The 22,109-nt window shown below is 43.3% G+C and overlaps 1 protein-coding gene across 2 annotated transcripts in view; it reads right to left on the bottom strand.

Moving 5' to 3' along the window:
- Positions 1–22,109, bottom strand: part of CCDC81 (coiled-coil domain containing 81) — a 377,879-nt gene that overhangs the window by 80,344 nt on the left and 275,426 nt on the right. For both annotated transcript variants that reach the window (XM_029602264.1, XM_029602265.1), the window contains one exon: positions 1,213–1,291. In XM_029602264.1, the coding sequence (XP_029458124.1) occupies positions 1,213–1,291 (79 nt within the window). The remainder of the gene's footprint in view (positions 1–1,212; positions 1,292–22,109) is intronic.

Below are 22,109 nucleotides of genomic sequence, written 5' to 3'. Positions count from 1 at the left end.
GCCTCTGTATTGCTCCATGGTGAGACCACACCTTGAATACTGTGTACGATTCTGGTTGCCGCATCTCAAAAAACGATATAGTTGCACTGGAGAAAGTACAGATAAGGGCGAACAAAATGATAAACGGGATGGAAAGCTCCCCTGTAAAGAAAGGCTAAAGAGCTTAGGGCTGTTCAGCTTGGAGAAGAGATGGCTGAGGGGGAATATGATAGAAGTTTTTAAAATTAGGAGATGTCTAAAACTGGTAAATATGAATCAGTTATTTACTCTTTTGACTAGAGGGCACTCCATGAAGTTGGCAAGTAGCACATTTAAAACTAATCAGAGAAAATTATTTTTCACTCATTGCACAATTAAGCTCTGGAATTTGTAGCCAAAGGATATGGTTAGTGTAGTTAGTGTAGCTGGGTTAAAAAAGGTTTGGATAAGTTCTTGGAGGAGAAATCCATTAACTGCTATTAATCAAGTTGATTTAGCAATTAGCCACTGCTATTTCTGGCATCAGTAGCTTGGGATCCTACCTAGTGTTTGGGTACTTGCCGGGTATTTGTAGCCTGGATTGGCCACTGTTGGAAACAGAACCCTTGGTCTGACCCAGTATGACAATTTCTTCTGTTCTTATTGGAGAGAAATCCTACTTTTAATACCACATGTGGCACTGTAAATCAGAAGTCAGGTTTGTATTCAGTGATTTTATTTAAGGGCACATTAAGTTTACAGAACAACTGCTTATCTTCAGCAGTAAACACAGATACTAACAGCATTCAGGTACAGACTTTCCTTAGGACAATAAAGTTGCACAGGAGCTGCCACTCCTTCACAATCATGTATGTAAAACTGAATTTGAGATGCAAGATATTGAGGCCAAGATCATTCAAAGCCTTGAAAATTAAAACAAAAAGTATTTTAAATTCAACTCTTTGGCATAAAGTGAAAATAACATATTACAAAATTCTCATCCTCCTTCTGACATTTTCAGCTGTGAGGAAAGTACTTGTTTCCACACTGTATATAATGCATGAGAGAGGATGGTTTATACTACACTTCATAACCTAATATCCCACAAACCACTGGTTGTCTACCATCTCTCAATCTTCTGAGAAACATTCCAGTTCTCTTAAGAGAATAACCATTGAAAGTTTGATATTTAATTATGAAAAATGAAAAAACTAAATCTTGCATGGCACACTTGCTTCCTTAATTGATATTTACCTGTGTCTCCAAGGCATTCTTGTAGCCCAGCATTTGTTCAGTCTTCTCTTTCTTATAGTTTGCTTTCTGTGCAGCCAGTCTGGAGAAAGGAAAATCAGTTGCAAAAATGTTGATAATTTTATGTTTGCATTTAATAAAGTATAATCTAGTTGAGTTAATACTGGCAAACTATAGTGGCTGAAAAACTAACCAAGTTGGTGTCAGTAGATTAGTGATGGCCAGATACATCAGAGGAACCTATAAGACCAGATATTAGGGCAACAGTCTCATTAGTTTTGGTAGCTGTTTAAATTATTTCAAAGCTTGGTGGTAGAACATGGGAGTGGGGAGGTTTAGTGTTGAAATAAGTATGAACATTTGGGACGACACAGAACCAATAGGAAGAACTCAAAAACTCTTGGATAAAGAGAGATATCCTACAAGCAGTTCAGCTCCTACAGCTAGTACCACGAATATATCCTTGCAGTGTGGACAGGAATAACTGGGCAGACTGGATGGGTCAATTGCTCCTTTTCAGCCATCATCTTCTATGTTACTATGTCAATCACAGCTCATGATGTATTGTTCTCCAAAGGTAGTATTCTAATACAGTCACAATGATGGATCATGTAACCTGCCATGTACTGCTAAGAGCTTCTCCAAAATTCTAGAAGTTTCCCAGAGTTTTTGTAACACTAGTTACTGGCATTTGTTACTAAACGAATGTCGGTATATAAAAAAGCTACAAATAAATACATTGAGATAATCAAGTCTCACTTGCTATTTGATAGTAATTATGAATAAGGAATATGATTAATTCCCATAAAGATCAGATACATTTTCTATGTGAATCTTTTTTTAGCACTATCTTTGGACAACAGCAATTACAGGTAAACAAGTATACTCTTTCCAAAGAGGTAGGCAAACATCCAAGGGTCTCCTGTCTTTTCCCATTAAAAATAATGGGATTTCATCACTGATAAATCTGGTGCAAGTTTTGCACTAGAACAAAACTGATACAAACCTTTAATAAATCAGCCCCAATTTATTCCCTAAGCTCTTTTAAAGTTTATTTATAGAGATTTTATATTCTTTTTCCCAACTAATGGTCCCAAGGAAGATTATAATCAAGGTAAATACAGTAGCAGCAGCATCATAGAACAATTATCATTTGGTTGTATCATATTTAATTACTAGAGTGAAGACCACATGAAGCATATGGAGATGTGAAATACATTCCAAACGACCACTATAATCTATTATAGCATGTGCTGGATAGAAGAAGTATGAGCACATATTCAAGCATCACGTATGCACTGGTATTGAAGAAGACGACATATTAAATAAAAGATGTTAGAATAATGGGGAGGGGGGGGGATTTAAATAGGTCATTTAGGGGAGTAGAAGGAATGGTATGGATTAGTGAGTCAAGTTAAGTGAAAGATTCATTAGTGCAATTGTATAGGGAGGGCAGGACCCAATGCCATGGAAGACAGAGTCACTGAGAAGCTGGAAGAGGAAATTGGGCCATATTGATGATGCACTTGAAGATGAAGCAGATAATTTTGAAATGAATCCTGTTTTCGAATGGAAGCCAGTATAATTGTTTTAGGATAAGGCGTATGTGGTCAGATACTCAACTCCTACTACAGTTCTGGCAGCTGTACTTTGTAGAATCTGAAAGCATTTGAAGTTGTATTGTAAACTTCCACAGAGGGAATTGCAATAGTCAAGTTGGCTGGTGATTAAAGCATGTATCATAGTAGCCAGTTTGTATTTATTAAAAAAATCTGCAAAGTTGACAAATCTGACACAGGTGCATAAAGCAGGTCCCTTACCACCTTTGAGATGTCTGTCTCCATTGTAAAGTTGGGGCTGAGTTGGACTCCCAGATTTTGTACTGAATCTTTTGATTGTAAGGGAGTTACCTGATAGGGAATGGAGAGATAGTAGGGAGTATCCTTAGACAGAGGAGCACTGATTTGGAGGGGTTGAGTTTTAGTTTGTGGAATGCCAGGAATAGTCTTCTGATTGTGTTTTTAGAATATTTAAACCTCTTCTATTTCTGGGGTCTTATGTGGCCACCAGCCTGTTAATATGACTCAAAAGGGACCCTTTACAGTTCTTTCAGCAAGACCGCTAATACAAATATGCCAGCTCTAGAACTGCAGTCAGTCAAGTGGAAGAAGGGGCCTGAGCTGTCCTTTAAAGCAGTGGTTCTCAATCTTTTTTTCTATTGGGACACACCTGGCAGATAATGCTTATAGGTGTGATACACTGAACACGTGACCATCACGGGGCTAAATGTAAACACATAGGGCCAGATTTTCAAAGGGGTACGCGTACCCCCCGAAAACCTGGCCCAAACACCCCCTGCGTGCGCTGAGCCTATGTTGCATAGGCTTGCGGCACGTGCAAAGCCCCGGGACGCGCATAAGTCCCGGAGCTTTCCGGGGGGGGGGGGGGGGGGGGGGGCGCGGCATTTTGGGAGCGTGTTGCGATCCGCGCGTCATCTGGGGCGGCGCCGCGGGCGTGGTTTTGACCCGGGGCGTTTCGGGGGCGTGGCCACGGCCTCCGGACCAGACCCTGGACTGGAACATGGAGCGCGGCAGCCGGCCCGGCACACGCAAAGTTACGCCTGCTTCAAGCAGGTGTAACTTTTGTGATAGAGGTAGGGGGGGTTTAGATAGGGCTGGGGGGGTGGATTAGGTAGGGGAAGGGAGGGGAAGGTGGGGGGAGGGAACGGAGACAGGCTGTGCGGCTCGGCGCGTGCAGGCTGCCGATTTTGGGCAGCCTTGCGCATGCCAACCTCGGATTTTAGCGGCTACGCGCGTATCTATTGAAATCCCGCGTACTCTTGTTCGTGCTTGGTGCGCGAACAAAAGTACGCGTGTGCGCAGATTTGTAAAATCTGCCCCATACTCTGCATCCACAGGAACCCGCCCCCCCCATCCCTAAACCATGGATGCAGAGCAGAACTAGGATATTTCAAATACAACTTGCTAAATAGCACCAGAATCTGAATATCTTTTCTATCTCAGTAACAGAAACACAAACTCCCTTACTAGCAGGCACATGGTAAAATATAAAACCTGAAAAAAAACCCACTCAGCACATGTGTAGGAAACCTTCCATACCATTGCAACACTAATTCCAAGAACTCGAACAGCAATAGACCTTCCTATGAAAAGGCAGCAGTGCAGCACCAATGCATGACCTGCTGAGAATGAGAAAACGCAGCACAGAAGATTGATACAAATCCCTACCTACTAGTAAAATACCTCACTTCATTCACACATACAGATCTAGCCTTCACCAAATACAGAATAAAAGACTACAAATTACAAATGTGGAGACAAAAACTGGAATGGAAACCTCAAAAAGCCACACTGCAAACAATGCAAAACTGGAGAGATAGAAACAGAAATACATATCCTCCCTCACTAAACAAAGTACAAAGAGAGAAGAAATGCACATTCCCAAAACTGACCTATTATGGCTCTCGCACCCCATCACTCCCCTTCCATGCCTCCATCATCCTTCACTTTTCCCAATTATTCCCTTTCAATCATCCGCTCACACTCATATTCCTGCCCAACATTCCTGACCTCCCACATCCTCTTCCCGTGCTCCCTCTGCCCCCTGCTTGATTCTCCCTACTTCCTTCATCCCATGTCCCTGCCTGCCCAGCTACCCTGACCCCCTGTTTCCCATCCCTTCCTGCTCATCAGCCCCCACGCTCCCTCCCTGTTCCACCTTCATCTTTCCGGCATCCCCAACCTCCTTTCCTCCACCCTCCACAGGATGAAGAGATCAGTAGCATCACACCCAGACTCAGCAGGGGACGATAGAGTTTGCATCCCATCAGGCCCAGAACAGCAGGAGCTGGCAATGTCTCGCTCTGACCTGGGTGAAGAAGGAAACAGCCTCCCACTGGGCCAGAAAGAAGAGAAGGAAGTGAGAGTTACCTCCCATCAGGCCCAATGTAAGAGAAGTTAACCAGCGGTGGATTCCCGATGAAGACCGGCCCAGGGATTCGCCACCCAGGCCGGCCCAGGAGATACCACATGGTCTGCTGAGCGCAGCTCTGTCACGGCCGCGCTCAGCAGACCATGTGACTAGTGCGACCGGCCCACCGGGGGATGCCCGATCCCCCAATAGGCCAGTCTGCCCCTGAAGTTAACCAACTCCCACATGGGCTGATAAGGAGGCAGCTATCTGCTGGTCCTGCGACGCACCTCCCAGGGCCTCGCAACACACCAGGGTGTCCCGACACACCTGTTGAGAACCACTGCTTTAAAGAATCTAGTGGCAAGAGAAATATCTACAACTATTTTATTTATTTATTTATTTAATTTTCTTTTATATACCGACATTCGATCGAGATATCACATCGGTTTACAGGTAACTGAAAGGAAAAGGGCGAGGTCCGCCCTATTTTACATTATAACATGATAACAATTATAACATGGTAACAAGTATAACAAATATACATGGAAAGAATAAAAATAAAATAAAATAAAATAACTAACTAGGAAGAAGCTCTTTCCAGTCAGGTACTCCACTCCATCATGTAGCTCTATTAGAGTTGAGAAATTGGAAAGACGTACTGCAACTTATTTACTGACATTTCTGTTTATCCTGTTATTTTGTTTACATTTGTCCCAAATCACTTTCAAACAACACTTTGATCCTGTAGTATCACTTGTAACCTAAATCAGAAATTGATAAAAGTTACAGTTTTATGATCCTGTTTACCCCGGCTCAAAATCTTTGCTCTACTAATACCACTTCATGTAAAGTTTCTCTTTCATCAAAATTTGTCCTCACTTTACATCTAAAATAAAAAGCAGAGATGGACTCAAGAAGTATCCAAAACGTAGTTTGAAAACACATTTTTGTACTATTCTTATTCTCCTGCACTGTTTTCGAGTCTCACTGACATGGTTTAAAAACTACCACAAGGACCATGAAATTCTGAAATGAGTCAATCCTGCATCATTTTTGGGACAATAGCTCCATAGGCATCTACTTTATAATTGCAGATTCATGAGACATTTTAATACTATTGCTGTAGGTGACAGGATAACAGTGTGTTTAAGAATATTTTTCTTCCTGAATTATTTTTAAATGCATTTATGAGCTGCAACCATAAAATTTAGTGAAGCAAGTTTGCTTACCTATAAACAGGGTTCTCTGCAGGATGTTAGCCATTACGCATGAGTGACGACATCTGACGCTACCAACATGGACCCAGCTCTTAGAGCTTACTAAAGACTTACTGAGCATGCTGGGAATCACCTCGCACACCTCGCCTTGTGAGCCCCTCTATCTCTTCCAAACCTTGAGTTTTAATGAGGCAGTCAAATCTGCAGGGAGGCAGGCAGTTATTAAGTATGGCTAATTCATCTTGCTGTGTACAAAGAACCCTGTTTAGAGATTGTTTTCTCTACTGACCAGCAGGTATAAATTAGCCATTATACATAGGGAGTACCAAGGTGAGGTTGAAGGGTAAAGCAATTACTGAAATAAGCAATCCAGACCCCAAAAATGGAGAATGGACCACTGGGAGAACAGACAATGGAAAACTGCTTGTCCAAAGTTACTGTCCCTTCGAGACATGATGGCAAGATAGTAGTGGGACGTGAATGTATGAACTGATGACCAAGTAGCAACCTTGCATATGTCTTTAAGAGATGTTGCACTTAGATGAGCCACTTAAGTTGCCATAGTCCTCGCTTAATAAGCCTTAAAAGTATCCGTAATCTGCTAGCCAACAAGTGCTCAGCAGTGTATGATACAATCCACTAGCCAATTAGACAGAATTCTCTTGGCAACTGCCTGACCAAGTCTGTTGAGATTAAAGGAAACAAACAGCTGAGAAGCCTGATGAGGTTATATCCTTTTGTCCTGTGCCAGAATGTTTAAGGCAGGCTTTGCTGATTAACAAAGAGAGGAAAAATCAGACAGCACTCCAATGTGGAATATATAAGATAGCTTTACTATGTAAATGATTAAAGACTGTATCAATTATATGGATAAAAGCAAGTTTGTTTACCGTAAACAGTGTTTCCATAGATAGCAGGATGAATTAGCCATGCTGTCTGGGAGCTTCTCGCGACCGGTCAGTAGGCAGAGTTTTGAACTCTGTACGGCTGCGCGGTGAGCTTCCCGCGCAATTGCCTTGTTACCTCAGTCTCTTGTAGCCAAGCAAGATGTACGTGGAAACATTTTTTGGTAGAATCTGTAGACTGTCTAGGGAGGTGGGAAGGGATCGCATGGCTAATTCATCCTGCTATCTACGGAAACACTGTTTACGGTAAGCAAACTTGCTTTTTCCCGTCGATAGCAGGGCTGAATTAGCCATGCTGTCTGGGAGGCCCAAGCTCCCGGGTTGTGTCCATATAGTAAGTTTTTATGAGTTAAGGACACTACCCTTCAATAAAGGTAGACAGTCTTATTCTGTATTTAGGGTTGACAGAACTGCCGAACCCATAGTTACATCGGAAGATGCTTGCTGTCCGATACAGTAGTGAGATGTGAAAGTATGAAGAGAAGACCAAGTTGCCACTTTACAGATGTCCAGTAGCGGAACTCTTCTTAAATGCGCAACAGATGCTGCTGTTGCTCGTATCTGGTGTGCTTTTGGTTTGTTGCTCAAAACAATAGAATGTTTATTGTAGCAGAATTCAATGCATTAGGATAACCAACTAGCAATGGTTCTTTAGAAGATTGGCTAGTTTGGATTATTAGGGTTAAAGGAGAAGAACAATTGAGATGGTCTTCCTTGAGATTGAGTCCTTTGTTCATAATAAGCTAATGCTCTTTTATAGTCTAAAGAGTGCAGAAGCTTATCTCGGTCATTATGATGAGGTTTAGGTTTGAACATTGGCAATGTAATTGACTGGTTTATGTGAAAAGCCGATACTACTTTAGGAAGAAAAGTAGGATGAGGCCGAAGAGTGACCTTATCATGGTAAAATTCTAAATAAGGAGAATAGTTAACCAAGGCTTGTAGCTCACTTACTCTTTGTACTGATGTGACGGCCACTAGAAATACTGTTTTCCATGTTAGGTATTTAATGTGGCATGAATCTAATGGCTCGACAGGAGGCAGCATTAGTTGTTCAAGGACTATATTGAGATTCCATGGTATAGGTGGCTTTGACACTGGTGGCCATAGACGTAGCATGCCCCGCATGAATCTGGAGATCAACGGATGGTTGAAATGGAAAGTCCATTATGAGAGTGGTGGAAAGCTGAAATAGTGCTAACATGCACACGAACGGAAGCCAACGCTAAACCAGCAAGGTAGAGTGTATGGAGATACTCTAGGAGTTGCGTGGCTGTTGATGAGAAAGGGTCTAGTTGTCATGGTTTGCACCATTCCATGTAACGATGCCACTTTCCTGCATAATTACGTCTGGTTGAATGTTTCCTGGATGCTATGAGAATGTCTTCAAGTTGAGATCGCAGTCCCAGGTGGCTTAATAAATGCCTTTCAACCTCCAAGCTGTCAGGTGGAGGGAACGATGCATTGGATGAAGGAGGGACCCCCCTTCCTGAGTCAACAGACGTGGATGGTTCTCCAGTGGAATTGGTGGGCGAATGGAGAGTCGCATGAGATATGGATACCAGGGCTGCCTTGGCCATGCTGGAGCTATGAGGATGATATCTGCTGTGTCTCGGATGCATTTTTGAATTGTCCTTGATATTAACGGAATGGGCGGGTAAGCGTAGAGCAAGCCCTCCGTCTATGGGATGAGAAAGGTATCTGGAGCATGACTAAGTTTGCTCGGGTAAATGGAGCAAAATGTTTGTGTCTGACAGTTGTTCTCTGTGGCAAAGAGATCTATTATCGGGTTGCCCCAGTGCTGAAAGATTCTTGTTGCTACTTCTTGATTCAAAGTCCATTCGTGTGGATGAAAAATTCTGCTGAGGCGATCTGCCGTGACGTTGTCTAAACCTGGGAGGTAAGTGGCTTGCATTGAAACTTTGTTTGCTATTGCGCACATCAGTATTCAAAGTGTTTCCCGACAGAGGATCCATGAACCTGACCCTCCTTCCTTATTTATGTAGTACATGGCGACTTGGTTGTCTGTGTATACCATGAGATGCTTGCCCCGAACTTGAGGGGAGAAGGTTTGAAGCGCTTTCCAAATGGCTCAAAGTTCCAGGAGGTTGATCTGTTGTGTGCTCTCCTGAGGAGACCAGAGACCTTGAGTCTTTAGGTTGCTCAGATGGGCTCCCCAGCCCTCCTGGATGCATCCATTGTGAGCGTAAGTTGATGGGGAGGTAACCGAAAAGGTGCTCCCGAGGTCAGGTTGTTGGTGTTTTTCCACCATCGAATGTCGATGCGCATATGAGTTATAATTTGTATCCTGGTTGAGTGGGGTTGAAAGTATTGAGACCATTGATTCTTTAGTCCCCATTGTAGGCAGCGCATGTGTAGTCTCATGTAGGGAACTACATGGATAGCTGCCGCCATATGATCCAGTAGCTGGAGGACTTGATGTGCCGACGTATATGATCGGTTGCATGAGACATCGAGCTAGTGAGGTTAGCGTTTAAACCCTGTCCTGCGGAAGGTAAGCTCTCTGTTGTGTTGTATAAATTAGCGCTCCAATGAACTGTAGTGTTTGGGTAGGTTGTAGGTTGGATTTCTCGTAATTTATTATGAAGCCCAATGTCTGAAGGCAATTGATTGTTTGGAAGGTGTGATTCCGTAGAGTAGCCTGATCTGAGGCTACTAAAAGCCAGTTGTCCAGATAGGGAAAGATCTGGATCGACAGTTGTCTGAGGTGAGCCACCACCACCGCTAAACATTTTGTGAACATTCTTGGGGCCGAAGATAGGCCAAAGGATAAACTTTGTATCAATAGTGGCTGTTCTGAGCTTGAAAGCAGAGGCATTGCCAAGAAGAAGGGTGCATGGGTATATAGGAGTACGCATCCTTCAAGTCTATGGAACATAGCCAGTCGTTGGGCTGTAATAAGAGGGAAAGAATAGTCTTGAGAGACGTCATCTTGAATTTTTCTTTTTGAATGTGTTTGTTGAGATTCCGTAGGTCTAAGATGGGTCAAAGACCTCCGGACATTTTTGGAATGAGAAAATAATGGGAGTAGAATCCCTGATTTTCCTGTGACATTGGAGTTCTTTGAATGGATTTTTGGCTTTGTAGATTTTGTAACTGTTCTTGAAGGTAAAAGTGAGTGGGTTGATGTATTCTGGGGGGAGGGAATATGAAGGAGGCATGGGAGAGTTACAAAATGTATCTGGTAGCCTTCCCTTATGATGATTAGCACCCAACAATCTGAGGTAATTGCCTCCCAATTGGCATAAAATTGCTGGAGATGACCTCCTATGTATGGTGGTGGAGGTAGCTCGGGATAGCTCAAAAAGATGAAGTCTGTTTTTGAGGGGGTGCTGGTGCTGGCTTTTGTGGACGTTGTTGACGAAGATTGATGAGTCTGAGATTGGTATCTCTGGTGGAAATAATTCTGCGTTCGATAGGTATTGTATGGTTTAAAGGGTGCCCTTCAGTAGGATTTCTTCCTGAATGAAGGGTAAAATTTTTTGGACGAGGTATGGGGGTCCGTAGGAGATGTGAGTGACAGTACCACGGTACTCTGTTCTTTAAGAAGAGTAACTGTTTCCCCAAACTTCTCACCAAAAAGATTGTCTCCTAGACATGGTATGTCTGCTAACTTATCGTGGACGTCCTCTCTAATAGCGCTCGCTCTCAACCATGCCATTCGTCTTGCTGCTATAGCTGTAGCCGAAGACCTTGCAGAAGACTCAAACGACTCATATACAGACTGAAGTAGATGGCGAAGTCCTTCCTCCATGTCTGTAAATGGTTGTGGAAGGGTGTTATCAGAGGCTAAACATATGGGAAGTAATCTCTGAAGACATTCAAATAAATATTGGATTACATAAAACTGATGGTGTTGAATTTTTGTTGCTAGCATGGACAAATGGTATCCATGGACTTATGGTCCTTCCCTGGCGGTGAATTGGCATGAAGTTTTGACCTTTATGCCTTTGATAGCACAGATTCCACTACTATTGAGTTGTGTGGCAATTGTGTGGAATCTTAAATTGTTGAATTACGCATATGGTACTTTAAGTCCGTTTTCCTTGATGTAGCTGTGGTGGTAAAAGGTTTCTCCCATATTTTACGAAGGACTGTATCCAGCATTGTATGTGGTGGTAGAGCTGTTGGCTCTGGAGGCATTTCGAATATTTTCAGTATTCCAAGAACCTCCGATCTAGGATCAGGGATCTTTCCCGTCTCGATATTTAAAAAAGAGTCTACTTTCTCGATGAACTTTGCGTAGGGCAAGTCTTCAGGCAGGGAATAAGGTTCTGGTAGACCTTCTGGAGGGTCAGATGGGAATCCTGAAGATGAACCAGGGGACGATATCCATGACGAGTCTGGAGAATCTGGTCGATCAGCAATTGGAGATGGTGCTGACGGCTGAGATGGAAGGAGCGTAGTTGGCGATGCAGACAGAGAAGGCGCTTGAAGGCTGAGGATGTACCGTGTTTAGATCCTGGAAAAAAGTATTTAATGTCTGCGAAATTTGTAACATCACTTTAGATGTGAGAGGTTGTGCAGGCCCTGGAAATCGACCTTGTCCTGGAGGCATTGCTGCTATGAGCAGCAATGCCTCCAGGCATTGAGGAGGCAGGCCTGACTTATGGAGAAGACGAGGGGATTGTGGTCTACTAACCGAAGACCCATCAGAATCAGAACCCTTGCTACAGGTGTCGGAGTCATGGACAGAGACTAGTTCCAGATGCTGGTCAGAATCTCTCTCACTAGGTTTTGAAGATGTTAGATGCTTAGTTTTTTGTGACTTTTTAAGACATTCCTGACAGCAGTGTAGGCTGCGCCAAGACTGGTGACATGTGCGTCAGAATTCGAGGTTGAATCGATAATTTCGCACATTTTGAGTAATGATGCTTCACTGCGTCGTGTGGCATAGACACTGTATGCTTAGATGCGCCTTTGTGCGCCAATCGGTGAGCTGATGCATTGTGCGCGTCGTGCACTCGTCGCTGTGCGCCGATGCGTTGTACGTGCAGTTGTGCGCCGATGTTTTGTGCGTGCATCTGTGCACCGGTGAATTGTGCGCATAGCCACGCACGGATGTCTTGTGCGTGGAGCCGTGCGTTGATACATCGTGCGCCAACTTGTGTGCCAATGAGTTATGCGCCGAAGCGCCGTGCACGCATCCCAGCGCTGATGCACCGTCCTGCTTTGGCCGATTTGATTTTTTATGACCCGAGTTCTTCGGCGTCAATGAGCTGGATCGAGTGGCTTCAGTGAACTGAAACTCACACGGCTCATGAGGAGATTTCTGTGAAAGAGGAGTTGCAGCCTCAACTCCCTTCACTGGCCCTGGTGGATTAACCGACCTGGCCGAGGCACCCGACCTGGCCGAGGCACCCTCTAGCGACGCAGACCTTTTAGATGGAGTCTTCTTTGGTCTCTTTGACGGTCCCGGCGAAGACTGTGTGGACGATACCTTTAGATGCGCGATTTTTTCTGCGCTCTTCCTTTGGGCCCTGAGGGACATAGACCACAGTCCCGGCATGAGACTTGGTCGTGTTCAGGTCCCAGGCAAATACAGCAGTAATTATGTCCATCTGTAATGGACTTAAATCCTGATGGCTTAGGAGCCATCACTGGCCAGAATAATTGAAGAAAAAAAAATTTGAGAAAAAATCTCTTCAGAGACGGAGGAGAAAAACCCTGCATGCAGACTGCTCATGGAAAAAAAGAGACTAAGGTAACAAGGCAATTGTGCGGGAACCTCACCGAGCAGCCGTACAGAGTTCAAAACTCTGTACTAACTGAGAAAACTCTGCCTACTGACTGGTCGCAAGACGCTCCCAGACAGCATGGCTAATTCAGCCCTGCTATCGACGGGAAAAGATAAATACAAAGATAATGTGAGATAAGAAAAGCACTTGATTGATACAATGCTTGACACTCAATAACAATCACATGTGTCATATTAGTAACAGTCACATGTGATGGACCAAAAGGCTAACTTAACAACAACTATATGTATTAAGCAACAATATGTGGTGGACCAAAGTTTCTCTGATATTGTCCCTTCCTTTTTTAAGGATGATGTTAATTTAATAAGAAATAGATGAAATTTGTTGACTATTGGGTCCCTGCATCTCAATGTTTTGGTTTCTTTGATGAATTTTGGGAGGTGCTGCTCTTTTTCTGGACCAAGGCTTAACAGATCAATGAAAGGCTCAATACCAATACATGCACCCCGTCATATGGAGACTGATCAATGCCACAAGGTGCTTGCAGTGAACTTCTCTCCAAGCCCTGGCATCAGCCTTAGAGCTTAGTCTTGGGAGAAATCCAAAGATGCTGCGTAGACTTCATTATTTTATAGTATGCAACAGTAATAAAAAAATGTATACGTAATTCTGCCTAGCACAGCCTGGTATAATGGCCTAGCTACTCAGATTCATTCTCATAATATCTTTGTAACTCCTAGGCAGTGCCTTATTCCCACAGTCTGATGATAACATTCCTTATGTTGAATCATAAACAACATTGATTAGGTGCTATGGAGCTTCACCAGGAAAGGATCTATAATATCACTAGCTATACCAATGCTATCTTCCATGTTTCACTATATATTCTCATGTAATACACTCTTAGAGTCTAAGCAGTGCAGAGCATTTTCTCCTCTATGAGCATGTGGACTCAGATTAAGCAGCACAATAGTTTGATTAATGTCAAATGGAAATCCACTTTTGAAAGGAACTTAGAGTAAGTATGCAGAATCACCCTGCTGTTAAATATGATGAGTAGCAAACCAACACCTGTAATTTACTTACTCTTCGAGCCGAAGTAATGGCTAAAAGAAGCATTGCTATCCAAGTGAGAAATTTCAAGCCTTCCGACTCAAGCAGTTCAAAGAGAGATTTTATGAGTTGAGCAAGGATTATGTGGAAATTTACTGACCAGAGCCTCTGATATTAACTTTGATATTAATGGGTGGAGGCAGATCGGACTCTTTCCACCTGCTGGTGATATGCTGCAATGGCACTTAGATAAACTTTAACTTAAGAGGTGCTTAGGTCTGAGGATGAAAAGAGGAATAGATATTGAAGCAAGTCCCTCGAGCTACATAAGAAAGGATCCAGCTGGCTGGTCCCACCCCAAACTGAGAACTTCTTTCACTTGAAGCTGTAGGATCTTCTGGTCAAAGGCTTCTAGTCAAAATCAGCATATCCTCCACCTCTTTACGAAGGAGTAAGGAAACTACTGCACATTCAACATACACGCCATGAAAGCCAGTGATGATAGGCTCAGAGGGCAAGCCTGCTGCCCTCCTGAATGGCAAAAATCAGAGAGAGCTCCCTAATGAAATTGGAGGCTGAGCTGCTAAAAGGGTGAGATATGCAAACCACACTTGACATTGCCATGACGGTGCTATTAAGAATGTCTTATCTTGTCCTGAAAGACCACCTTGACAGTCTTGACAATGAAAGGAAATCGGAATGCATAGAGTAGACCGGGGCTCAAGTTTAGAACTGAAGCATCAAAAGCCGAACTTTAGCTGCTCAGAAATGCGGAACAAAACCACTTGACCCATTTTGTGGTCCTCTGAGGCAAACATCAATTACTGTCAGTATCCAAAGATTGAACAATTATCTGCAACCCTTTGATCCAAAGATCATATGTGAAGTTGCAGCACTCCGTTTAGGCAGTCCACCAACATGTTTTGGATTCCTGGAAGACAGGTCACCTGGAGATGGGTGTTGTGATGACTGTCCCATTACCAGATTTGGAAGGCTTCCCTCACAAAAGGCATATGAGCCCATGCCTTCCTGCTTGTTCACATAGAACATGGCCTCCTGGTTGTCCATCTGAATCACTATTCTCTTGCCCTACAGCAGGTGAGAGAATGCTCCTAGAACAAAATGGATAGCTCACAGCTCCAGCAGTTTGATCTGCAGATGGCTCTCCACTGTGGACCATGATCCTTCAGGCCACATGGCCTCTGGTCACACCCCAACCCCCTTGTTGGAGGTGTCAGGAGACTGGATCATTCAATGAGCTGGGACAAGTAGTAGGACACCCACCTTGAGAACCTTTTGGTTCATCCACCACCAAAGGAATGCCCTCATCTCAAGGTTCTTGAAGATCTGGGATGATAACAGTTGATAGAGCTGATCCCAATGGCTTTGGACAGCTCACTGAAGGCCCTGCATGTGCAAACAAGCCAAAGGAACTACATACATTGTTGCAGCCATGTGTCCCAAAAGAACAAGGCTCGATCTCACTAGCACTGTCTCTCTGCAAAAAAGAGCTCACTAGGCCCTTCAGAAATATGTCTCTCTCTGTTATGCTGGTGGACCCTTGGACCGAGGGGGGAGTTGGTGCTGCCTGTGGGGAAGAGCCCCACAGGCCCCCAATGTCAGCAGGCGAGGCAAACAAGGAGCAGAGACCCACTGGAGCTTCACCACTACCAGCTCATGTTCCTCTTAGGTTGGCCTTTAGGTGCCAGGGCCAGCTGGGGGCCTCTGCAGTGATGGAAGTCCAGAAGAGGGGCAAGAAGCAGTAGTGCAGGCCAAGACTGGAACAGGTGGTGTAGCTCATAGTCGGTATCTAGGCAAAGGCCGTGGCAGGCGGTGTCGCTCCTAGTCAAAGTCCAGTCTGAATTCAAAGCCAAGGTCAACCCAGGGGCATGGAAGGAACTCAAGAACAGGCATTGCACATCTTGAAGAGAGAGGACCTATTGCCAAGGCAAAGGCAATAGGTCCTTCACTATGGAACTCTATTCCTCCCGATCTAAGACAAGAACCATGCCTTCCTACTTTCAGAAAAAGGCTTAAGACATGGCTATTTAAGCAAGCCTTCCCAGATCCATATTGAAAGACAGTAACATCTTATAAGACACTACACAATATTATGTAAATTATTAATGTAAATAATTCATCTTTACTACTCAACTATCTTACTCTAATTCTCTCCCCAGTTTTATGACCCTGTTGTAATGTAACTTTTTATTTCTTTGCACTTGTTTATGTTCTGTTTTTTGTGCACACCCTCTTGTTATTTGTAAACCGGCATGATGGGGTTCCTAATCTCGAATGCCGGTATAGAAAAATCTATAAATAAATAAATAAAATAAATAAGGCTGGAAGCAGAGTCCAGCTTTATATAGTCCTTGAGTGATGATTTCATCCGGGAGGACCTTGGACATTTTCCTGCCACGGACCCTTTAAATAAATAAGAGACGCATGCACTTAGCAGGACACCAGATGCAGGAGGGAGTCGGTGGTGTTCCAGCCACACAGGAGGGGATTCGGTGGCATCGGGCTGGTGGCTTGGAGCCAGAAGGAGAGTGGTAGTGACAGCAGCAACTCTCCGCCACTAACAGAAGGCCCGGGGATGGTCCGACTGTAATGGTGCATTGGATGAGTGAGAGGCTGGCAAGCATATCATTTTCAAATTGAAGAAAAGCCTTCTTAACTAAGTCTATTCAGGTTCTTATGAACTGGATTCTTTGAAATGGGGCCAGATTGGACTTGGGGAAGTTGTCTCCGAATGCCAGAGAATGGAGAAGTTGAATGGTTGCTTCAAGGTTCTCAAGAACTCTACTAGGGATGGACACACCACCAACCAATCACCCAGGTAACAAAATATACAGACTCTCTGCCGTCAAATGTGCAGTCATTGTTGCAAGGCATTTTATGAATACTCTCTGAACCACTAAGAGACTGAAAGGAAGCATCTTGTACTGGTACTGCACGTCCTTCCAAGGAACTTCCAGTAGAATAGGTGAATAGAAATGTGTACATAAGCGTCTTTAAGTTCCCAAGTGCACAACTATTTCCCTTGTTAAATGAAGAGAATTGTCTGCAGCAAGTTCATCCTTGAACCTCTACTAAACCGACTGTTTGTTCAGCCCTTGCAAGTCCAGAACAGATCTAAATCTCCCTGACTTCTTGGGGATCTGAAAATACCATGAGTAGAATCCCTGGCCACACTTCCAAAAAGGGAAAGCTTGTGTGACTTCAACTGCAGGAGAGTCTTTATCTTCAGTTGCAGCTGGATAGTTTGAAATGGGTTGGAGTTGAAGATTGAAGCCCTTTCGGTTTGAAAAGAGTGAGAAAAAGGCAAACACTAACCAGACTCCAGAATTACCAAGGACCAACTGAGCCTTGGTAATTCTGATCTGTTTTGGAAAGAAGAGCTGGATTTACCCTTTCCCCCACTGGAGGAGGTGGGGAGGATGCCTAAAGGATGTCAAAAACTAGTTGTGGGCTTACGCTGCGACTGCTGCTGTGCCTTCAGCTGACACCTTTCCCTCTGCTGGCCTGTTGAGGAATGGGAGACACTGCTGCTGCTGTTGAAGAATGGGAGACACTGAAAAGAGCAGAAGAGGCATCTTTGTAAGAAAGGATGATTGTAGGAAAAGTATGATCTTTGAACTGGGGCTGACTGGTTCCCCACCACCACTCTGGTGTGTGTGGGCACCAATGACATGGGAAAATGTGGGAGGGAGGTTTTGGAAGCCAAAATTTAGGCTTTTAGGTAGAGTGTTGAAATCCAGAACCTCCAGGGTAGCATTCTCTGAAATGCTCCCTATTCCACCCACAGATCCCTGGAAGCAGGCAGAGCTCCGGAGTCTCAGTTGTGGATGAAACGATGGTGCAGGGAGGAGGGATTCAGTTTTGTGGGTAGCTGGGCAGCCTTTTGGGGAGGAGGATTATTTTCTAAGGGGACAGGCTCCAGGGCAGAACCGGGCTGTTGGCACTAGCCTTTGAAGGGGAGATGGAACTAGAGCAGAGTGGAGGACCAGTGGTCGCTTGGCAGCGCATGGTTTGGGGAACGTATCTTCATGGAAAGCTGATGAGGCGGAAGTCGGGGCGTCCCATCAGAGAGGTTCCAATGGGGTTAGTCCATGTGCCTACAAGTAAAGAATCACCTCATCTGAAAGATTCCAGGTTATCCAGATCAACTGAAAGGCAGACAAAAAACACACTTTGCGGTGTCTGTATACCAGTGCCAGAGGTCTAGGAAGTAATATCGGAGAGTTAGAGGGGTTCATATTAAGCAGGATGTTTAGTGGACAAGTTATCTGGCCACAGGTAGCCGGATAACTTGCCCCATATATTCAGTGGGATAAATGTCCCGCTGAATACACTTGCTTGAAATTATCTGACTAACCATAGCCAGATAACTTTAAACATAACTGGATTCTGCCGGGAGCCTTGAACAAAAGGTACAAGTGGGGAGAAGGGAAAGGGCTGAGGTAACTGTTGGGGAGGAACTCTGGAGGCAGCCAGATTTTTTTTTTTTTTTTTTACAAGGAAGTAGGCATGGGGGGGGGGGAGACTCCAGCCACAAATATTTTTAAAATTAAATGAGCCATTTTCGGGGGGGGGGGGGGGGGGTTGGCTAGTTCAGCCCCATAGGGCCTTAGCAACTCGAGTGGGAGGAAGGTGGGGGACAATCCACTAATTTTTTTTTTTTAATGCAAAGTACCTTCACCGGATATATTCTTTTTTGAATATATCTGGTTAAGTCCAAGGTTATACAGCCATACGAGGCCGGATAAATTTAGAACTGCTAAGTTATGTGGCTAACTTAATTGGATATACTCAATATTTGGCAAAGTGAGCTGGATAACAGGACCTCTCCCTGAAACGCCCCCAAAACACCCTTTTATATCTGGCTAAATTATAGCCAGATAACAACATATCCAGCTATAATTTATCCAGATAAGTGGTTCAATATGCTTTTAAGCCATTTAGATGGATAACTTGTGAGTTATCCATCTAAATGGCTTTTGAATATCTACCCCAGAATGTATAGCAGTGAAGGTTGAGATAGACTTCATTGGCATCTCAGAGACATGGTGGCAGGAGGATAACAATGGGATAGTGTTATACCGGGGTACAAATTGTATCGCAATGATGAGGAGCAGCAGCTTGGGGGGTGAGGGAGGGGAGCGATTTGTGTCCAGGATGGCATGCAGTCCAACAGGATGGAGATCCTGCAGGAGACTAAATGCACAGTGGAATCTTTGTGGGTAGAAATCCCATGTGTGTTGGGGCAGAGTGTAGCGACAGGAGTGTAATGCTGTCCACTTGGCCAAGGTGATGGGGTGCTGAGAGAAATTGGCGAAGCTGGCCAAGTTCGTAGTGCATCAGTGTTGGGAGATTTCAGTTACCCCCATGGTTGACTGAGTAGATGAAATATTGGGATATGCTATAGTGATAAAGTTCCTGGATGGAATAAATGACAACTTTATGGAACAATTTGTTCAGGAACTGACAAGAGAAGGAGTTATTTTAGATCTAATTCTTAGTGGAGCACAGGATTTGGTGAGAGAGGTAACTGTGGTGGAGCCACTTGGCAATAGTGTTCTTAACATTATCAAATTTGAATTAATGACTGGAAGGGGACAATAAATAAATCCATGGTTCTAGCACTAAGTTTTTAAAAGGGAAACTTTGATAAAATGAGAAAAATAATTAGAAAAAAACCTGAAAGATGCAGGTATTTTTTTTTTTTTTTTTTAAATGTCATCTTAGGAGGTCGAGAGGAGAAGGAATTATTACCTGTTGCTGCAGCTGACTGAACCCAGGGGTAAGCGTTAATTGCCCCAACGGAGTCTCTATTCATCTTCAGCTGCTTTTTCCTCACGCCGAAGGACGCTAGAGGGGTGTGTATTAGGGGCAAACCCGGAAGTGACACTATTTAAATGAACTATCAGCTGCCTTTCTTTAGGTCGAGAGGAGAAGGAATTATTTATTACCTGTTGCTGCAGCTGACTGAACCCAGGGGTAAGCGTTAATTGCCCCAACGGAGTCTCTATTCATCTTCAGCTGCTTTTTCCTCACGCCGAAGGATGCTAGAGGGGCGTGTATTGGGGCAAACCCGGAAGTGACACTATTTAAATGAACTATTAGTGGCGCGCAGCTTAAGCCGCGCGCGCTCAAGGGGCGCATGGTTGAGCGGGGCTTTGCCGGGATTTCACCACTCTGCCCTTTTGAAAATTTTTCTTCATTGGCTTGTCTGATTATGGGATATGGACTCCTGATACACAATACCCTCAGGTAGGACTGTTTTAAGTTCCATCTCTTCATGGCCTCCTAAGTGAAATCCTCATATAGACTTATACATTTAACCATTAAAATACAAGTTTTGAGCATGGATCCTAGATATTTTTGCCTTTAAAATGCCACACACTAAACGAAAGGCTAAATTAAAGCCTTCTAGTGATGTGGCCACAGCTGAATCGGGTCAAAAAACTGTATTGGAATGGCTTGACCCTTTGAATACCCCACATGGATTAGCACTAGAACGGAGTGCTTCCTCCCTGGTTACTGAAATATCATTGAGCCCTGGGGCGCCAGCTCCTCCATCCCCACCTGGAAGAGATGGGGGGTTTTCCCCCAAGAAACCCGGGTGCTTCATCAGAGGAAATCCTAAACCCTATGGATTCACGAGAGGAAGTAGAAAAAGTTCTTGAAAATTTGATCCCCATTGCACAAAAACAAGAAGAAATGATATCAATGGGTATATTGGAAAACTTTACTTCTATGCCAAAAGAAACTAGCACACCAAGAAATGTTGACTCTGTTAGAAGTAAAAAGGATAATATAGATGTGATAATTAAAATGGATAATATGTCAGTAAAACCTGCAAATGTAACTTTGGAAAGTTTATGGAATTATATGGAAAAATTAGATGTCTCAATAAATAAATTAACGGAAGTAGTTATAAGAACTTCTAATTCATTAGTGCAAAATACCACTGAATTGGGAAAACAAAGAGAAAGATGTAAGTATGATAGATAAACGGGTACTCCAGATTGAAAAAATTCAGAGTCATCAGATTGTAAAGGAAGAAGAAATAGATAAAAGATTAGAAAATCTAGAAAATGTGGTAAGATCTTTAAATTTGAGAATTAACACTTTCCGGTTATCAAAAAGATGGATCAAATTGAACTATTCAGGAGTTACTTAATTCAAATTTTAAAAATTCCTGAAAAGTGCATGCCAGTAATAGTAAAAGCCTTCTAGTTAGTAGGCAAGAAAAAAAGAGTCTGAATTAGAACATTCAATACAAAATGGTAAAGGAAAAGAAATTGGAGGAAATTCCATAGACTTATCAGATCTTCTACAGAAATCTCAGGAAGAAATTGAAATAAAAACAAGGGAAACTTTATTAATACAATTTGCATTTGCTACAGACAGGGTAGATGTGAATCGGTTATTTACTCTTTCGGATAGTAGAAAGACTAGGGGGGCACTCCATGAATTTAGCATGGGGCACATTTAAAACTAATCAGAGAAAGTTCTTTTTAACTCAACGCACAATTAAACTCTGGAATTTGTTGCCAGAGGATGTGGTTAGTGCAATTAGTATAGCTGTGTTTAAAAAAGGATTGGATAAGTTCTTGGAGGAGAAGTCCATTACCTGCTATTAAGTTCACTTAGAGAATAGCCACTGCCATTAGCGATAGTAACATGGAATAGACTTAGTTTTTGGGTTCTTGCCAGGTTCTTATGGCCTGGATTGGCCACTGTTGGAAACAGGATGCTGGGCTTGATGGACCCTTGGTCTGACCCAGTATGGCATTTTCTTATGTTCTTATAATGAGGTCATTTTTTTCAAAATAGATTAAATACGTTCTATGGCCAAAAAGTATGGATTTTTCCTGATCTCATTAAAAATACTCAGATTCGTAGAAGGAATTTCCTACAATATAGGAAAACAGTAATAGATAAAGGGGGATGTTTCACACTAAAATATCCTTGTGTGTAATTAAATTGGAAGGAAAAAACTATGTATTTCATGATCCACAGGGACTAAAAGATCTCCTCGTGATTAATGACCGGCAGAAAAATGG

The sequence above is a fragment of the Rhinatrema bivittatum genome, chromosome 5 (assembly GCF_901001135.1).
Source record: "Rhinatrema bivittatum chromosome 5, aRhiBiv1.1, whole genome shotgun sequence".
Lineage (NCBI taxonomy): Eukaryota > Metazoa > Chordata > Amphibia > Gymnophiona > Rhinatrematidae > Rhinatrema > Rhinatrema bivittatum.
Note: the sequence above shows the minus strand (reverse complement) of the source record. Positions and strands in the feature narration are given on the sequence as shown.